At 46.6% G+C, this 18,405-nt stretch overlaps 1 protein-coding gene across 2 annotated transcripts in view; it reads right to left on the reverse strand.

Moving 5' to 3' along the window:
* FBXO11 (F-box protein 11) overlaps positions 1-17,785 on the reverse strand; it is a 608,024-nt gene extending 590,239 nt beyond the window's left edge. The window contains exon 1 of one of the 2 annotated variants that reach the window (XM_069234039.1): positions 17,472-17,785. In XM_069234039.1, coding sequence (XP_069090140.1) covers positions 17,472-17,562 — 91 coding nt within the window. In that variant the 5' untranslated portion in view covers positions 17,563-17,785. The remainder of the gene's footprint in view (positions 1-17,471) is intronic. The other variant, XM_069234040.1, reaches the window with a different exon arrangement.
* Between the last annotated feature and the right edge of the window lie 620 nt (positions 17,786-18,405).

Consider the following 18,405-nt stretch of genomic DNA (forward strand, 5'->3'; position numbering starts at 1 on the left):
AAGTCTCACGCTTCTTGCGGGGAGCTTGCAGGGTTCTTTAAAGTTGCTGGAAACAAAGTTGCAGCTTTTCTTGGAGCAGGTCCGCTGTCCTCGGGAGTTTCTTGTCTTTTCGAAGCAGGGGCAGTCCTCAGAGGATGTCGAGGTCGCTGGTCCCTTTGGAAGGCGTCGCTGGAGCAGGATCTTTGGAAGGCAGGAGACAGGCCGGTGAGTTTCTGGAGCCAAGGCAGTTGTCGTCTTCTGGTCTTCCGCTGCAGGGGTTTTCAGCTGGGCAGTCCTTCTTCTTGTAGTTGCAGGAATCTAATTTTCTAGGGTTCAGGGTAGCCCTTAAATACTAAATTTAAGGGCGTGTTTAGGTCTGGGGGGTTAGTAGCCAATGGCTACTAGCCCTGAGGGTGGGTACACCCTCTTTGTGCCTCCTCCCAAGGGGAGGGGGTCACAATCCTAACCCTATTGGGGGAATCCTCCATCTGCAAGATGGAGGATTTCTAAAAGTTAGAGTCACTTCAGCTCAGGACACCTTAGGGGCTGTCCTGACTGGCCAGTGACTCCTCCTTGTTATTCTCATTATTTTCTCCGGCCTTGCCGCCAAAAGTGGGGCCTGGCCGGAGGGGGCGGGCAACTCCACTAGCTGGAGTGTCCTGCTGGGTTGGCACAAAGGAGGTGAGCCTTTGAGGCTCACCGCCAGGTGTGACAATTCCTGCCTGGGGGAGGTGTTAGCATCTCCACCCAGTGCAGGCTTTGTTACTGGCCTCAGAGTGACAAAGGCACTCTCCCCATGGGGCCAGCAACATGTCTCGGTTTGTGGCAGGCTGCTAAAACTAGTCAGCCTACACAGATAGTCGGTTAAGTTTCAGGGGGCCCCTCTAAGGTGCCCTCTGTGGTGTATTTTACAATAAAATGTACACTGGCATCAGTGTGCATTTATTGTGCTGAGAAGTTTGATACCAAACTTCCCAGTTTTCAGTGTAGCCATTATGGTGCTGTGGAGTTCGTGTTTGACAGACTCCCAGACCATATACTCTTATGGCTACCCTGCACTTACAATGTCTAAGGTTTTGTTTAGACACTGTAGGGGTACCATGCTCATGCACTGGTACCCTCACCTATGGTATAGTGCACCCTGCCTTAGGGCTGTAAGGCCTGCTAGAGGGGTGTCTTACCTATACTGCATAGGCAGTGAGAGGCTGGCATGGCACCCTGAGGGGAGTGCCATGTCGACTTACTCGTTTTGTCTTCACTAGCACACACAAGCTGGCAAGCAGGGTGTCTGTGCTGAGTGAGAGGTCTCCAGGGTGGCATAAGACATGCTGCAGCCCTTAGAGACCTTCCTTGGCATCAGGGCCCTTGGTACTAGGAGTACCAGTTACAAGGGACTTATCTGGATGCCAGGGTCTGCCAATTGTGGATACAAAAGTACAGGTTAGGGAAAGAACTCTGGTGCTGGGGTCTGGTTAGCAGGCCTCAGCACACTTTCAATTGTAAACATAGCATCAGCAAAGGCAAAAAGTCAGGGGGCAACCATGCCAAGGAGGCATTTCCTTACACAACCCCCCCCCAAACGAAAGAGGATGAGACTAACCTTTCCCAAGAGAGTCTTCATTTTCTAAGTGGAAGAACCTGGAAAGGCCATCTGCATTGGCATGGGCAGTCCCAGGTCTGTGTTCCACTATAAAGTCCATTCCCTGTAGGGAGATGGACCACCTCAACAGTTTAGGATTTTCACCTTTCATTTGCATCAGCCATTTGAGAGGTCTGTGGTCAGTTTGAACTAGGAAGTGAGTCCCAAAGAGGTATGGTCTCAGCTTCTTCAGGGACCAAACCACAGCAAAGGCCTCCCTCTCAATGGCACTCCAACGCTGCTCCCTGGGGAGTAACCTCCTGCTAATGAAAGCAACAGGCTGGTCAAGGCCATCATCATTTGTTTGGGACAAAACTGCCCCTATCCCATGTTCAGAGGCATCAGTCTGCACAATGAACTGCTTAGAATAATCTGGAGCTTTGAGAACTGGTGCTGAGCACATTGCCTGTTTCAGGGTGTCAAAGGCCTGTTGGCATTCCACAGTCCAGTTTACTTTCTTGGGCATTTTCTTGGAGGTGAGTTCAGTGAGGGCTGTCACAATGGATCCATATCCCTTCACAAACCTCCTGTAATACCCAGTCAAGCCAAGGAATGCCCTGACTTGAGTCTGGGTTTTTGGAGCTACCCAGTCCAGAATAGTCTGGATCTTGGGTTGGAGTGGCTGAACTTGGCCTCCACCTACAAGGTGTCCCAAGTAAACCACAGTTCCCTGCCCTATCTGGCATTTGGATGCCTTGATAGAGAGGCCTGCAGATTGCAGAGCCTTCAAAACCTTCCTCAGGTGGACCAGGTGATCCTGCCAGGTGGAGCTAAAGACAGCAATATCATCAAGATAAGCTGTGCTAAAGGACTCCAAGCCAGCAAGGACTTGATTCACCAACCTTTGGAAGGTGGCAGGGGCATTCTTTAAACCAAAGGGCATAACAGTAAACTGATAATGCCCATCAGGTGTGGAGAATGCTGTCTTTTCTTTTGCTCCAGGTGCCATTTTTATTTGCCAGTACCCTGCTGTCAAGTCAAAGGTACTTAGAAATTTGGCAGCACCTAATTTATCAATGAGCTCATCAGCTCTTGGAATTGGATGGGCATCTGTCTTGGTGACAGAATTGAGCCCTCTGTAGTCCACACAAAACCTCATCTCTTTCTTTCCATCTTTGGTGTGAGGTTTGGGGACTAAGACCACTGGGCTAGCCCAGGGGCTGTCAGAGCGCTCAATCACTCCCAATTCCAGCATCTTGTGGACTTCCACCTTGATGCTTTCCTTAACATGGTCAGACTGTCTAAAGATTTTGTTCTTGACAGGCATGCTGTCTCCTGTGTCCACATCATGGGTACACAGGTGTGTCTGACCAGGGGTTAAGGAGAAGAGTTCAGGAAACTGTTGTAGGACTCTCCTACAATCAGCTTGCTGTTGGCCAGAGAGGGTGTCTGAGTAGATCACTCCATCTACTGTGCCATCTGTTGGGTCTGATGACAGAAGATCAGGGAGAGGTTCACTCTCTGCCTCCTGATCCTCATCTGTTACCATCAACAGATTCACATCAGCCCTGTCATGGAAGAGCTTAAGGCGGTTCACATGGATCACCCTCTTGGGGCTCCTGCTTGTGCCCAGGTCCACCAGGTAGGTGACCTGACTCTTCCTTTCTAGTACTGGGTAAGGGCCACTCCATTTGTCCTGGAGTGCCCTGGGAGCCACAGGCTCCAGAACCCAGACTTTCTGCCCTGGTTGGAACTCAACCAGTGCAGCCTTTTGGTCATACCAAAACTTCTGGAGCTGTTGGCTGGCCTCAAGGTTTTTGGTTGCCTTTTCCATGTACTCTGCCATTCTAGAGCGAAGGCCAAGTACATAGTCCACTATGTCCTGTTTAGGCTCATGGAGAGGTCTCTCCCAGCCTTCTTTAACAAGGGCAAGTGGTCCCCTTACAGGATGACCAAACAGAAGTTCAAAGGGTGAGAATCCTACTCCCTTCTGTGGCACCTCTCTGTAAGCGAAAAGCAGACATGGCAAGAGGACATCCCATCTCCTTTTGAGCTTTTCTGGGAGCCCCATGATCATGCCTTTTAATGTCTTGTTGAATCTCTCAACCAAGCCATTAGTTTGTGGATGGTATGGTGTAGTGAATTTATAAGTCACTCCACACTCATTCCACATGTGCTTTAGGTATGCTGACATGAAGTTGGTACCTCTGTCAGACACCACCTCCTTAGGGAAACCCACTCTGGTAAAGATACCAATGAGGGCCTTGGCTACTGCAGGGGCAGTAGTCGACCTAAGGGGAATAGCTTCAGGATACCTGGTAGCATGATCCACTACCACCAGGATATACATATTTCCTGAGGCTGTGGGAGGTTCTAGTGGACCAACTATGTCCACACCCACTCTTTCAAAGGGAACCCCCACCACTGGAAGTGGAATGAGGGGGGCCTTTGGATGCCCACCTGTCTTACCACTGGCTTGACAGGTGGGGCAGGAGAGGCAAAACTCCTTAACCATGTTGGACATATTGGGCCAGTAGAAGTGGTTGACTAACCTCTCCCACGTCTTGGTTTGTCCCAAATGTCCAGCAAGGGGAATGTCATGGGCCAATGTTAGGATGAACTTCCTGAACAGCTGAGGCACTACCACTCTCCTAGTGGCACCAGGTTTGGGGTCTCTGGCCTCAGTGTACAGGAGTCCATCTTCCCAATAGACCCTATGCGTTCCATTTTTCTTGCCTTTGGACTCTTCAGCAGCCTGCTGCCTAAGGCCTTCAAGAGAGGGACAGGTTTCTTGTCCCTTACACAGCTCCTCCCTTGAGGGTCCCCCTGGGCCTAAGAGCTCAACCTGATAAGGTTCAAGCTCCAAAGGCTCAGTTCCCTCAGAGGGCAGAACTTCTTCCTGAGAAGAGAGGTTCCCTTTCTTTTGCTGTGTTGCAGTTGGTTTCCCAACTGACTTTCCTGTTCTCTTGGTAGGCTGGGCCATTCTTCCAGACTCCAGCTCTACTTGTTCACCCTGTGCCTTGCACTGTGCTCTTGTTTTCACACACACCAGTTCAGGGATACCCAGCATTGCTGCATGGGTTTTTAGCTCTACCTCAGCCCATGCTGAGGACTCCAGGTCATTTCCAAGCAGACAGTCCACTGGGATATTTGAGGAGACCACCACCTGTTTCAGGCCATTGACCCCTCCCCATTCTAAAGTAACCATTGCCATGGGATGTACTTTTCTCTGATTGTCAGCGTTGGTGACTGTGTAAGTTTTTCCAGTCAGGTATTGGCCAGGGGAAACCAGTTTCTCTGTCACCATGGTGACACTGGCACCTGTATCCCTCAGGCCCTCTATTCTAATCCCATTAATTAAGAGTTGCTGTCTGTATTTTTGCATGTTAGGCGGCCAGACAGCTAGTGTGGCTAAATCCACCCCACCCTCAGAAACTAGAGTAGCTTCAGTGTGGACCCTGATTTGCTCTGGGCACACTGTTGATCCCACTTGGAGACTAGCCATACCAGTGTTACCTGGATGGGAGTTTGGAGTGGAACCTTTCTTGGGACAGGCCTTGTCTCCAGTTTGGTGTCCATGCTGTTTACAGCTATGACACCAGGCCTTTTTGGGATCAAAGTTTTTACCCTTGTACCCATTGTTTTGTGAAGAGGCTCTGGGCCCACCCTCCTGTGCAGGTTTTTGGGGGCCTGTAGAAGACTCTTTACTATTTTTAGTTTTGGTTGTCTCATCACCCTTCCCCTGGGGAGTCTTTGTGACCCCTTTCTTTTGGTCACCCCCTGTTGAAGTCTTGGACACCCTTGTCTTGACCCAATGGTCCGCCTTCTTTCCCAATTCTTGGGGAGAAATTGGTCCTAGGTCTACCAGATGCTGATGCAGTTTATCATTGAAACAATTACTTAACAGGTGTTCTTTCACAAATAAATTGTACAGCCCATCATAATTACTTACACCACTGCCTTGAATCCAACCATCTAGTGTTTTCACTGAGTAGTCAACAAAGTCAACCCAGGTCTGGCTCGAGGATTTTTGAGCCCCCCTGAACCTAATCCTGTACTCCTCAGTGGAGAATCCAAAGCCCTCAATCAGGGTACCCTTCATGAGGTCATAAGATTCTGCATCTTGTCCAGAGAGTGTGAGGAGTCTATCCCTACACTTTCCTGTGAACATTTCCCAAAGGAGAGCACCCCAGTGAGATCTGTTCACTTTTCTGGTAACACAAGCCCTCTCAAAAGCTGTGAACCATTTGGTGATGTCATCACCATCTTCATATTTAGTTACAATCCCTTTAGGGATTTTCAACATGTCAGGAGAATCTCTGACCCTATTTATGTTGCTGCCACCATTGATGGGTCCTAGGCCCATCTCTTGTCTTTCCCTCTCTATGGCTAGGATCTGTCTTTCCAAAGCCAATCTTTTGGCCATCCTGGCTAACTGGATGTCCTCTTCACTGGGGCTATCCTCAGTGATTTCAGAGGTGTTGGTCTCTCCTGTGAGGGAACCAGCATCTCTGACTATTATTTTTGGAGTCAGGGTTTGAGGGACCCTGTTCTCCCTAGATAGGATTGGTAGGGGGGAATTTTCCTCCAAGTCACTATCCTCTTCTTCTGAGTTGCCACCCTCAGAGGGGTTGGCCTTTTCCAACTCTGCCAAAAGCTCCTGGAGCTGTATTTTGGTAGGTTTGGGGCCCATTGTTATTTTCTTTATTTTACAGAGTGACCTTAGCTCCCTCATCTTAAGATGGAGGTAAGGTGTGGTGTCGAGTTCCACCACAGTCACATCTGTGCTAGACATTTTGCTTCTAAAAGTTGGAATACTTTTTAAGAATCTACAACTAGTTCTAGGTTCTAATTCAAACTTTTACAAACTTTTAAACTCTAAAAGAAATGCTAAACAGGATCTAACACAAGGCCCTAGCAGGTCTTTTAAGAATTTAGAAAACTTTTCAAATTGCAAAAATCAATTTCTAATGACAATTTTGGAATTTGTCGTGTGATCAGGTATTGGCTGAGTAGTCCAGCAAATGCAAAGTCTTGTACCCCACCGCTGATCCACCAATGTAGGAAGTTGGCTCTGTATGTGCTATTTCAAAGTAAGGAATAGCATGCACAGAGTCCAAGGGTTCCCCTTAGAGGTAAAATAGTGGTAAAAATAGATAATACTAATGCTCTATTTTGTGGTAGTGTGGTCGAGCAGTAGGCTTATCCAAGGAGTAGTGTTAAGCATTTGTTGTACATACACATAGACAATAAATGAGGTACACACACTCAGAGACAAATCCAGCCAATAGGTTTTGTTATAGAAAAATATCTTTTCTTAGTTTATTTTAAGAACCACAGGTTCAAATTCTACATGTAATAGCTCATTTGAAAGGTATTGCAGGTAAGTACTTTAGGAACTTTAAATCATAAAAATTGCATGTATACTTTCCAAGTTATTGACAAATAGCTGTTTTAAAAGTGGACACTTAGTGCAATTTTCACAGTTCCTAGGGGAGGTAAGTTTTGGTTAGTTTTACCAGGTAAGTAAGACACTTACAGGGTTCAGTTCTTGGTCCAAGGTAGCCCACCGTTGGGGGTTCAGAGCAACCCCAAAGTCACCACACCAGCAGCTCAGGGCCGGTCAGGTGCAGAGTTCAAAGTGGTGCCCAAAACACATAGGCTAGAATGGAGAGAAGGGGGTGCCCCGGTTCCGGTCTGCTTGCAGGTAAGTACCCGCGTCTTCGGAGGGCAGACCAGGGGGGTTTTGTAGGGCACCGGGGGGGACACAAGTCCACACAGAAATTTCACCCTCAGCGGCGCGGGGGCGGCCGGGTGCAGTGTAGAAACAAGCGTCGGGTTCGCAATGTTAGTCTATGAGAGATCTCGGGATCTCTTCAGCGCTGCAGGCAGGCAAGGGGGGGATTCCTCGGGGAAACCTCCACTTGGGCAAGGGAGAGGGACTCCTGGGGGTCACTTCTCCAGTGAAAGTCCGGTCCTTCAGGTCCTGGGGGCTGCGGGTGCAGGGTCTCTCCCAGGCGTCGGGACTTTAGGTTCAAAGAGTCGCGGTCAGGGGAAGCCTCGGGATTCCCTCTGCAGGCGGCGCTGTGGGGGCTCAGGGGGGACAGGTTTTGGTACTCACAGTATCAGAGTAGTCCTGGGGTCCCTCCTGAGGTGTTGGATCGCCACCAGCCGAGTCGGGGTCGCCGGGTGCAGTGTTGCAAGTCTCACGCTTCTTGCGGGGAGCTTGCAGGGTTCTTTAAAGTTGCTGGAAACAAAGTTGCAGCTTTTCTTGGAGCAGGTCCGCTGTCCTCGGGAGTTTCTTGTCTTTTCGAAGCAGGGGCAGTCCTCAGAGGATGTCGAGGTCGCTGGTCCCTTTGGAAGGCGTCGCTGGAGCAGGATCTTTGGAAGGCAGGAGACAGGCCGGTGAGTTTCTGGAGCCAAGGCAGTTGTCGTCTTCTGGTCTTCCGCTGCAGGGGTTTTCAGCTGGGCAGTCCTTCTTCTTGTAGTTGCAGGAATCTAATTTTCTAGGGTTCAGGGTAGCCCTTAAATACTAAATTTAAGGGCGTGTTTAGGTCTGGGGGGTTAGTAGCCAATGGCTACTAGCCCTGAGGGTGGGTACACCCTCTTTGTGCCTCCTCCCAAGGGGAGGGGGTCACAATCCTAACCCTATTGGGGGAATCCTCCATCTGCAAGATGGAGGATTTCTAAAAGTTAGAGTCACTTCAGCTCAGGACACCTTAGGGGCTGTCCTGACTGGCCAGTGACTCCTCCTTGTTATTCTCATTATTTTCTCCGGCCTTGCCGCCAAAAGTGGGGCCTGGCCGGAGGGGGCGGGCAACTCCACTAGCTGGAGTGTCCTGCTGGGTTGGCACAAAGGAGGTGAGCCTTTGAGGCTCACCGCCAGGTGTGACAATTCCTGCCTGGGGGAGGTGTTAGCATCTCCACCCAGTGCAGGCTTTGTTACTGGCCTCAGAGTGACAAAGGCACTCTCCCCATGGGGCCAGCAACATGTCTCGGTTTGTGGCAGGCTGCTAAAACTAGTCAGCCTACACAGATAGTCGGTTAAGTTTCAGGGGGCCCCTCTAAGGTGCCCTCTGTGGTGTATTTTACAATAAAATGTACACTGGCATCAGTGTGCATTTATTGTGCTGAGAAGTTTGATACCAAACTTCCCAGTTTTCAGTGTAGCCATTATGGTGCTGTGGAGTTCGTGTTTGACAGACTCCCAGACCATATACTCTTATGGCTACCCTGCACTTACAATGTCTAAGGTTTTGCTTAGACACTGTAGGGGTACCATGCTCATGCACTGGTACCCTCACCTATGGTATAGTGCACCCTGCCTTAGGGCTGTAAGGCCTGCTAGAGGGGTGTCTTACCTATACTGCATAGGCAGTGAGAGGCTGGCATGGCACCCTGAGGGGAGTGCCATGTCGACTTACTAGTTTTGTCTTCACTAGCACACACAAGCTGGCAAGCAGGGTGTCTGTGCTGAGTGAGAGGTCTCCAGGGTGGCATAAGACATGCTGCAGCCCTTAGAGACCTTCCTTGGCATCAGGGCCCTTGGTACTAGGAGTACCAGTTACAAGGGACTTATCTGGATGCCAGGGTCTGCCAATTGTGGATACAAAAGTACAGGTTAGGGAAAGAACTCTGGTGCTGGGGTCTGGTTAGCAGGCCTCAGCACACTTTCAATTGTAAACATAGCATCAGCAAAGGCAAAAAGTCAGGGGGCAACCATGCCAAGGAGGCATTTCCTTACACTACTTGTTTATTATTCTAACAGAATCAGCTAGGAGAAAGCCTGCCACACTGAATTTGGTTCTCGGATTTTCTTTCGAAGCAGCTGCTTTATTATGCTGCTGGTAGCAGATTTTAATCTTAAACAGAATGGCAAATATTGGTTGCATAGCACTAGTTCCTTTTTGGTCAGCCTGAACTCAGGCCTGATTTGGGCTTGGCTGGCGTAGTCATGATGGGCAAAACGGAGGCAATAGCACAGACATTGCTGTCTGCCCAACCAGCCAAATAGCTGATCTTTAAACATGGTTGCTTCGTATGAGATTGTGGGCATCACTTCGCATCTTTTTTTTTTTTTAATGGCTCATTGTTCACATCAGACGTTTAGCTGTATTCTTCATGGCTGCTGCTTGGGGCCCTCTTCATTCTCCCTCCCCATTTCATCCCTGTAGATATTTAAACATTTTCACTCTTCCAGGTCCTCGTTTAAACGCCTGGTATCACACTTCCCTTTGACATCAAGTAGCACTACTATCTAGTAATTCCCCGGCAGATGCAGTCTTCCTTTCTTATGAATTGATACTAAAATAGACCCTCGCCAGCTCCTTTACCGCCTAAAATTCAATCCTAACACCTACAAACTCTACATTCTGTGCTTCTGTATTCAGAGTAGGCTAATAAAGTAGTTCCCCTCTGTGATGACACTAAAAAGCTTTCCAAATACAAAAGCTTCCACCCGGTGACATTAGTGAACATCCACAGCATGGATTACAGTAGTAGCCACATCTATCCCTAAAGCAGCTACCATGACATGGACAACAACAGCTGCCAGAGAACAGGGACAACAGCAGAACTATATTAGAGAAAACAGCTGGCATCAATATTGCCACTTCAGCCTCAACAGCAACCACTGCAGGAGTCAGAGCTGTAATGGAAGGAAGAACTAAAGTGATCACCACAACAAGAAAATCATCAACCAAAGGTGCCGTTACATCAGGACCACGTCAACCAAAGGTACCACAGCTGCAACATTAGCACTGGCAACCACAACTGTGGAAAAATATACAACCATAGCTGCACGTCTGCAACTAAATCAATTCCAAAGCAGTTACCACCACAGTCCAATCACCATGGACCACAGCAGCAGTCATCTTTAACCTCAGCAGAGATAATCACAGCAATCATCTGTACAACATCAGGACAACACAAACAGCCCTCACAAACGCAGAGACCAATAAAAAATGCAGCAACTGCTGTAATCACAGCGTGATCCTAGCAGTGACCACAGATGCCACCATGAAAGGGACAACAGCAGCCATTAAAGGCAGTGACCACATCATGTTTGCAAGCATTAAAACATTAAAGTCAGACCTATTAGATAGTCAATGCTTAGTGTATTACAATGATGTTCTTGACACATGCTGCTGAGTATGTCAAATTGACACTCTTTCAGAAACAAAAATGACAACTCCCTTCCTGAAAATGCATAGTCACACAGACCTGTTGAGAGAACATACATCACTGGCAAGGACAGGAATGAAATCTTCATCTTGGTAAGAAGTGCCCACCCCCCCAAAAAAAGGCTTGGATGCAAGGAAAAAATTTTTTTTGCACTTCCTTTAAATATTTTTGCATTAAGCAAACATATTTTGGTGCATGCACTCTTTCAAAAATGGAGTTCACAAATTGTACTTGGAGTGTGTCTGGAAACAAAGCTGATAGAGGTTTTGAGGCCCACTTCTGTACAGTCTTGGGAGATCCTGAAAGCTGTAAAATGCACCCATGCAAGGTCATAGGCCACAGTGTATGTTTCCACATGTTGCCCATCTGTCATTTAACATAATGGAAGACCCAAGGGCAACCTCCAAAAAAGTATTATTAAATGATGTCTTAGAAAAATGGTACTTAACTGCATACTTGTTTAAAAAATATGTCTACAGCAGTGATCCTTTTTAGGTCGAGCTTAACAGTGCACGAGCGCTGTTCTTCTTTACATGTTGTGATCTATTCTGGGGGCTTTAACCACACACATCATCTTCCCTGGTTCCTGGGCCTGCCTTTCAAAAATTCCTTGATGCTGTTGGTAAACGCTTTACATTTGTACCACCTTGAGGCTGGTTTGTTACCGCCTGTTACATGGATTATTGCACGACTGGCGAGATACCTTAGTGTGGTAATCTATTTCTTTTCTTTTGCCTCGCCGGTACGTGTTGGGTATCCGTATTCTCTTTCTTGTTTTCGGGCATCTTGTTTCTTTGCGATGTTTGTGCCCTTTTTTTTTTTGCAGTTTTATGTAGCGTGAACATGACACTAAGGTATTTGAGCCCTTTTTGTAGTTTTATATAGCGCAAACTCAATACAACGATATATTACAGCACTTTACATAAGCACTGGTTGCATTACACAAGAACACGTTCATTTTTGGCAGCAAGGAGAGACTAAGTGATTTGTCCAGAATCACAGGAAGTTGAGCCGCCGCTGAGACTCAACCTGTGTTCCCCAGCTCCAAAGTGAGCAGCTTTGGCCCTTACACCACATCCTCTCCCCTAGGGTTCTGTCTGGTGTGTGTTGGGGTAATCTGGGAATAACTTTTTTTTTTTTAATATAATACTTGATAATACCGGTTTTGCCATTTCATAGCGCTGCAAAGCAGGTGGCATTCTGAACAAAATTGCTACAATTAATTTGCTTCAACCTTGCAGAGATAAAGAGGTGAAAAGGCTATGTCAGGATTGTAATCTGTGACATTCTCCTTCTGTAAAAACCTCTGCAGTGGGTGCATTAACCAACTGACTTAAGTAGAGCTTAACACTAAGAGACAGCACGTGCTCTTGATAACCTCTGGAGGGTTACCAAGGACACAGGTTCATTCTTGGCGAAAGGTGTGTCTCCAAAATGGTGGGAGAAAAAAAAAAAAAAGGGAGTTGTGACTCCAGACCCAAGCAATTCACGGCTTCAACCTGGATAGCAAAAAACATCTAGCCTTTGGATGTACATTGCGCCTCTTCAAATAGAGTTCAGTTAGTAGAGGCAGCCATTTTCCTAACCCTGTAGCGCGAAACTGCTAACACAAGGGTGCCACAGTAAGAGCACCAGTGCATCATAGGGCACAAAAGTGGAGCAAACGCCATCACTTCCTCGTCTCAGAATTCACTTGTGTCATGGCTTTTACAGCCCCCTCACAGCTACTGCGACCTTGCAGATGCCACTTTTGGAAATGTGTTGTCTACAACAGCACTGCTTCCTGTTTGAAGAGACCTCGCCTCAAATATCCCTCACAGTCGCAGAGCGCATCCCTATTCCCCTCTGGACTCCTGCGTATAATATTGCAGCCAGTCTGTAGGAATGAAGCAAAAACACTCCCTAGATGGCAACTTTGTTGTGTCCTCTCTCCTGCAGCGACAGACCTAGGAGGGTTGCGGTGGCACCTGGCACACATCCACTACACTCCAAAACAAAAAACACATAGACAAAAGACATTGTCATTTACAATGCCAATAATTCTAACTCTCACAAATGCGTGACCTACGATATTGTAAATGCTTGTTTCAAACTGCAAACGATTGGCATTTTGAAAGCAAACAACCACCAAGCATATTTCCTTACTTGGACCACAATAAATAGGACATAAAGTTTTAATTTGTTCACTTATGTGTACGTCATAATATTGGAACAATGGTCAGTAATGCAAACTGACCTTTTACCTCAATGTATTTTCTGAAGGCACTTCCCCTAACAGTAAAGATTTGCCTTAATGAATCATACATACAGTTTTGAACATATTTTACATATGTATTTATGTCTTGCAGTAGCAGTAGACAATCCAATCTCCCACAGCGACACTATATAACTGGAAACTGGAAGCCAGAGAGTTTGTGTTGCAGAGGGCTGAGTTAAGTTGACTAAATAAACAAGAAATTTGTCATCCTTGACCTCAAACAATATGTCCTGGGCATTGGGAAAGAGTAATGCCCCAATCGCTGATGCCACCCATGATGCCCCAGGACATTCAGCATACTAGCTGCTAAGTATGGATTCCCCAAAAAGGATTTAAAAATTTCAGCAGTTGATTTGTTGTTATTGATCTAAAATAGCCACATCAACAATATACGTTTCCAAGTGTATGCACCAAAAAAAAGGAAAAAAGTCCAGGAAGAGGACTTATGTCATGTACTAGCCAACAAAAAGCTTCTAGATACATAGTGCACTTTATATAGCGTCCAAGGGTAAATGCGGCAGGCATGCTTGAAAAAGTTAGTGTGATTTAGAGACAGTACACTTTTCTCAAGCTCCAACATTTCCCTGCAGCCGATTTATGTGGAAAATCTATAGAACTAAGTGCAAAACTAATCTTATGCAGATGGAATATTATTCACCAAGTCAGTGTTTTCATATTTTTTATAAAGTAACCCGACATATTCAATCCAAACACATTTAGAATCCTACTTTCTGGCCTGCTCAATTACAGAAATCTAGATCGACAAAAAAATGTAATTTTAGATCAACTACTTTTGTCTTGAGCAGGTCTTAACTTCCCCTTCTTGATATTCTTGAGATAGCTCGGCTTTAATTACAGATGTCATGGTTTTATTAACTCCACAACAGGCTTTTCTTCCCTGTAAACTACATTTACCAAATAGCACGCAGAAAGTATAAAATAGATAAAATCCGATTTTTCATACAAAAAAACTGCAAAAAAAATAATATGTATATTGAAAAAAAAAAAAATCTAGACCATAGTATAAAAGAAACCTCGAGTTACAAATATTAAGCCTTCCAGAAAAACGTCGAGGGCAAACAAATGATGACTTGCTCTGTGTAAAGGAACAGCTTCAGAGAAGATTATCCTATTAGACTTAAAGTAAAAACTGCCAATTAGATCTTGTACACAATACAATAGAGTCCTGCAAACGCTTATACAAACTGTAACCACACTGCACTATTTTAAATATAATAAAAGATGAGGCTGTTGGTTGTACAATACAGTTAAACTTTGAACTTGCAGCCAACATAAATGAAGGTAACGCCCTAAGACATGAATGCGCAATTTCTTTGAATGCAGATTGTCTTGAAGAAATTAGTTTTTTTTTTTTTTTAACTAAACAAGGTACCACTTGTGCATTTCAGAAGTGTGATCTGCCACAAGAAAGTGCGTTGTAACTATGTAATGAAACAAATCCCACAACAGACTTGTATACTGGGTTCGAAAAAATATGTACTAAAAAATTAAGAGAATCTGCATTATGTCAATAGCCGCTGACCCACTTAAGAGACTAAAACAATAATGCCTCAGATCAAACATTTTCACAGGAATAACTTTCTATAAGGAGATTAACTTCATCATTTTTACAAACGGCTAAGCATGGCTATTTAAATTGCCAAAGCACTACGTTCCTAAGTGTACTTAATTCATGAATCTGATTGTTAAATTCAATTCTAGGAACCATGCTACGTTCTATTGACTACTATCATTAGCTCCATAAAAACTGCCTCACTACTTTCCATGCTATGCCTTATCATTAACTCCATAAAAACCGCCGTCAATCAGTGTGTTAAATGAATGTGCGTCAAAAAATGGCCTTCCAAAAATGCTGCTGTAAGTATTTACACATCTGGTATTAAAAGGTATCAAAACTCCAATCTGAGTTGTCCTAACCAAGTGCTTGTGGAAAAATTGAAGAACTATAATTCCCCAACAAAGCACTTCCACCATGGAAACTACTGAGAAATATTTAGACAACAAATGGTTACACAAAAACGGGATTTAAAAAGAAAAATACCATTCCCAATTATGCCAGAAAGTTTCGCGACAGCATTTTGATTTTTAAGTTAAGTGTGGAAGTGCAAGTTTACCTGCAGCAGTTTCAGGGCTGTCAACTGTGGTATTTTATATTCAATCATCTTAACATGAACCTTTAAGAATTGGTGGAGAAAGGTTTAAGTGACTTCAGTTTGATAATTTGAGGGTAACCCCTGGATAACAGTCACAAAAATGGTAGTTGTAGTGCAGCTTAGACGTGTATGCCAGAACACCAAATCAGAAAAAAACATATCCTTGAACACCTTGGATCGCATTATTTCGATGTAGTCCAAAAGATGCAAATTAAAAAGAATGCAATTTTAAAGCTTTACAAAACATGTTACTACATACTTTTGATAAAAAAATATTGTGCGTGCGTCAACAGTTTTACCCAATTCGTCTCTTTTTGTTTTCAAAACATAGGCAAGTTGTACGGAGGATAAAGCATTTAAAACATCACTACATATAAAAAGGCCTTCTCCTCCTGGAATGTGAGGGCAATATGCAGCAGAATACAACATAGTCTGACCTAGGTCACTGAATACATTGTAGATTTTGCTAGGACCTGTTTAACCAAATAGGGCCTTAAAAGTCAGTATAGCGAGATAAACAAAATACCTGTCTTATATCCAACTGCGGTCACCAAGACATGTGACATAGCTCACTGTCAGTTTTCCCACAAGGTACCAGACATTATGCAACTGGGGACATTTAACGCTCCTACCTACAATTTCTTTGCGATTTTTAAACAGTGGTTTAAAATGGCACCTCGAATTTCATCTAACGTTGATGTAAATGCACTATTTTATAACTTAAAAGACGAAAACCATAGGTCCTTGCTCAATTTGCGCATATAAGTATCATATTTTTCAGTGCAACAAAGAAAGTCCATGCTCCAAGCATGACCATAATTCTTTGGCCTGAACTTCCATTAGGGTTGTGGGAGTTATCTGCATTTACAACAGCTAGACAAATGTCAATATTTTGTTTGATATGTCGCGCCTGCCGAGTACAGAGTATAACGGCTAGCCAGAACAGCGTTGCAGACCATCAACATTAGAGGACTGCCATCTGAAAACAATGATATTGGTGACTTAGCTAACGTGTATCTCAAATTTAAAGTTTCACCGACTACATAAAAAATGATGAAGGTACATACAATGAAGCTGCACGACGCATAAGGCAGAAATGTTATATATGCAAAATGTATGTTACAATTGCCCAGCTGAGAGACAAAAACAGAGCCTGGAACAGAGGAGTTGTGGAAGAGGCACCATCACAGGAGTCAAACAATGGAGAGCTCCAGGGGAGCATGCATTGGGGGGGGGGGGGAATACAATCCTGTACAGTTGTGCGGATGAGCAAGCATGGTGTCCTCATTTCTCCTGGCCGCCTCGGGATTCGGCTGATGGTCGTAAACTGTGATAGTAGCCACCACAAACAGAAAGCTCTAGACGGAACGTAAAGGGGTGAGCCCCTCGCTAGACTTAAAGGTACAATGCTGCTGGGTCCGCTTCTGTGAAATACAAAGCACTGTCTGTCAGTAACTAGTAGCACTAGTGTAAGTTTGTGCGCAAGGGACGGTGGCGGTCAGCAGTCTTAAAAATGGTTACGGGAATAGAGCGGTGTCGGTTATTGTGGCTGGTTCCGCGGCTCACAGTACTGGCTGCCTCGGGACAGTAACCAGGCAGCAAGAGGTGGCCTGAGTGCGTACCAAACATTACCAAGGACCATGGGCCTAAGAACCAACAGACGTGGAGGAATAGAAGTCAATACACCTAAAGGAGAAAAAAGGTTGGGTAGGATTAAAAACTGACAGGGAGGTAAAAGGGGGTAGATCTCGTCAGAAGCTAGAGCTGACACCAAGTGTTAGAGGGGACCACAGCTCACCCCCAGAGAAGAAAAGGGGCGCTGCTCAACCCATAGTGTATGAATAGGGTCACTGCTCAGCCAGATGAAAAGGGGGAAACTACTTACTCTGAGGGTAGAAATGGGACACATACCAGCCCAAGGAAGGAAAAGAGGGGGCAACATAAGACTGAGGGAACAACACAGATCACCTGCGATAGGACAACATCTCACCCGCAGAAGAGAGGGGCAGTACATCCCAATATAAAGGTGGAAGATGACCGCTACAACTCACCCCAAAGGAGGGAGGAGGATCGGGGGGGTAAAGCTAAATTCAATGGAGGAGTACTTTAATCTGGGACGGGCGGCACAATGAGGGCCTAGCCAGTCCCCCGGACTGCCCCCTCCTCTTTGCTGCGGGGTTTGTGAGGCCGGCTGCGGGGGAGGATGGGTCGGCTCAAGGCCCAGGCACCATCAGCCTGGCACAAGAGACAAAGCAAGACCCTTCCCTTGTGCCAGGGCGTAAGGGATCGGCGCTCTTACCCCTCTCCTCGCCGTTGTTCCTCTCCTGCTGCACCGGGCGCGGCCTCGACACTCGCCTGGGTCTCCTGTTGGCGGCTCTGACGGAGTTCATTTGCCGGGCTGGCAGGACGGCCGCAGGCGCGGGGAGGGAGAGCCGCGGGGGGTGCTGTGCATGGGGGGGGCGTGAGCTCCAAAAGGCCGGGTGTCGGAGGGGTCGGCTCACCAGGAGACGCTGGGCCCTAGCTGCCGCGAACACGAGAGCAGCTCGCCTCAATCTCCGCTCTCAGCCCCGACTCTCCGTGGCAGGAGGAGCCATTGACACTGCGAGAGGCAGAGCTGAGAGAAGGAGGCGGGGCGCGAGTAGCCAGCTCCAGCCAATCACAGGTCACTGCACGGAACCTGCATTCCTTCGTAGCCAACCGCAGCCCCTCTCTCACAGAGTGGCCTGTCTCTGGCTGGCGGGGGAGGGGGGGTGCGAGTGAGCGGGGTGGGGCCGTGCTCACCGGGGTCGGTGCTACAGACCGGGGAATGTTGTTTCTGAGATGTGAAGGGAGCGGGAGGCACGGGACACCGGCGCTTCGCCAGAGACGTTGGAACTAAAGAAGCTATTGGTGCGTAATGCTTCCCAGATATAATTGGTGCGGGCACGCGGTGACGTCATAACAGCGGTGGTCATGGCGGCTGGAAACAAAGTTGCGAGAGAACAAGTGCGCAGCTAGAAATCCCAGCGACCGCGCGGCGGGGCGATTCGAGTTCACCACCCTGGAAAGCAAAGTGTCCGTCACAGCATGCTGACGCAAAATGCGAGGGATTTTTTTATTTATTTATTCACATCTAGCGTCACCCATCCCATGTGGAGGGTGCATGATCCTCCGCCGCTGAGATCTGCTTGTTCCGAACCACTCTATCCTCGCCACTTAAATGTATAAAAAGCATCTTCGTCGGACCCACCACT

Source organism: Pleurodeles waltl, chromosome 5 (assembly GCF_031143425.1).
Source record: "Pleurodeles waltl isolate 20211129_DDA chromosome 5, aPleWal1.hap1.20221129, whole genome shotgun sequence".
NCBI lineage: Eukaryota > Metazoa > Chordata > Amphibia > Caudata > Salamandridae > Pleurodeles > Pleurodeles waltl.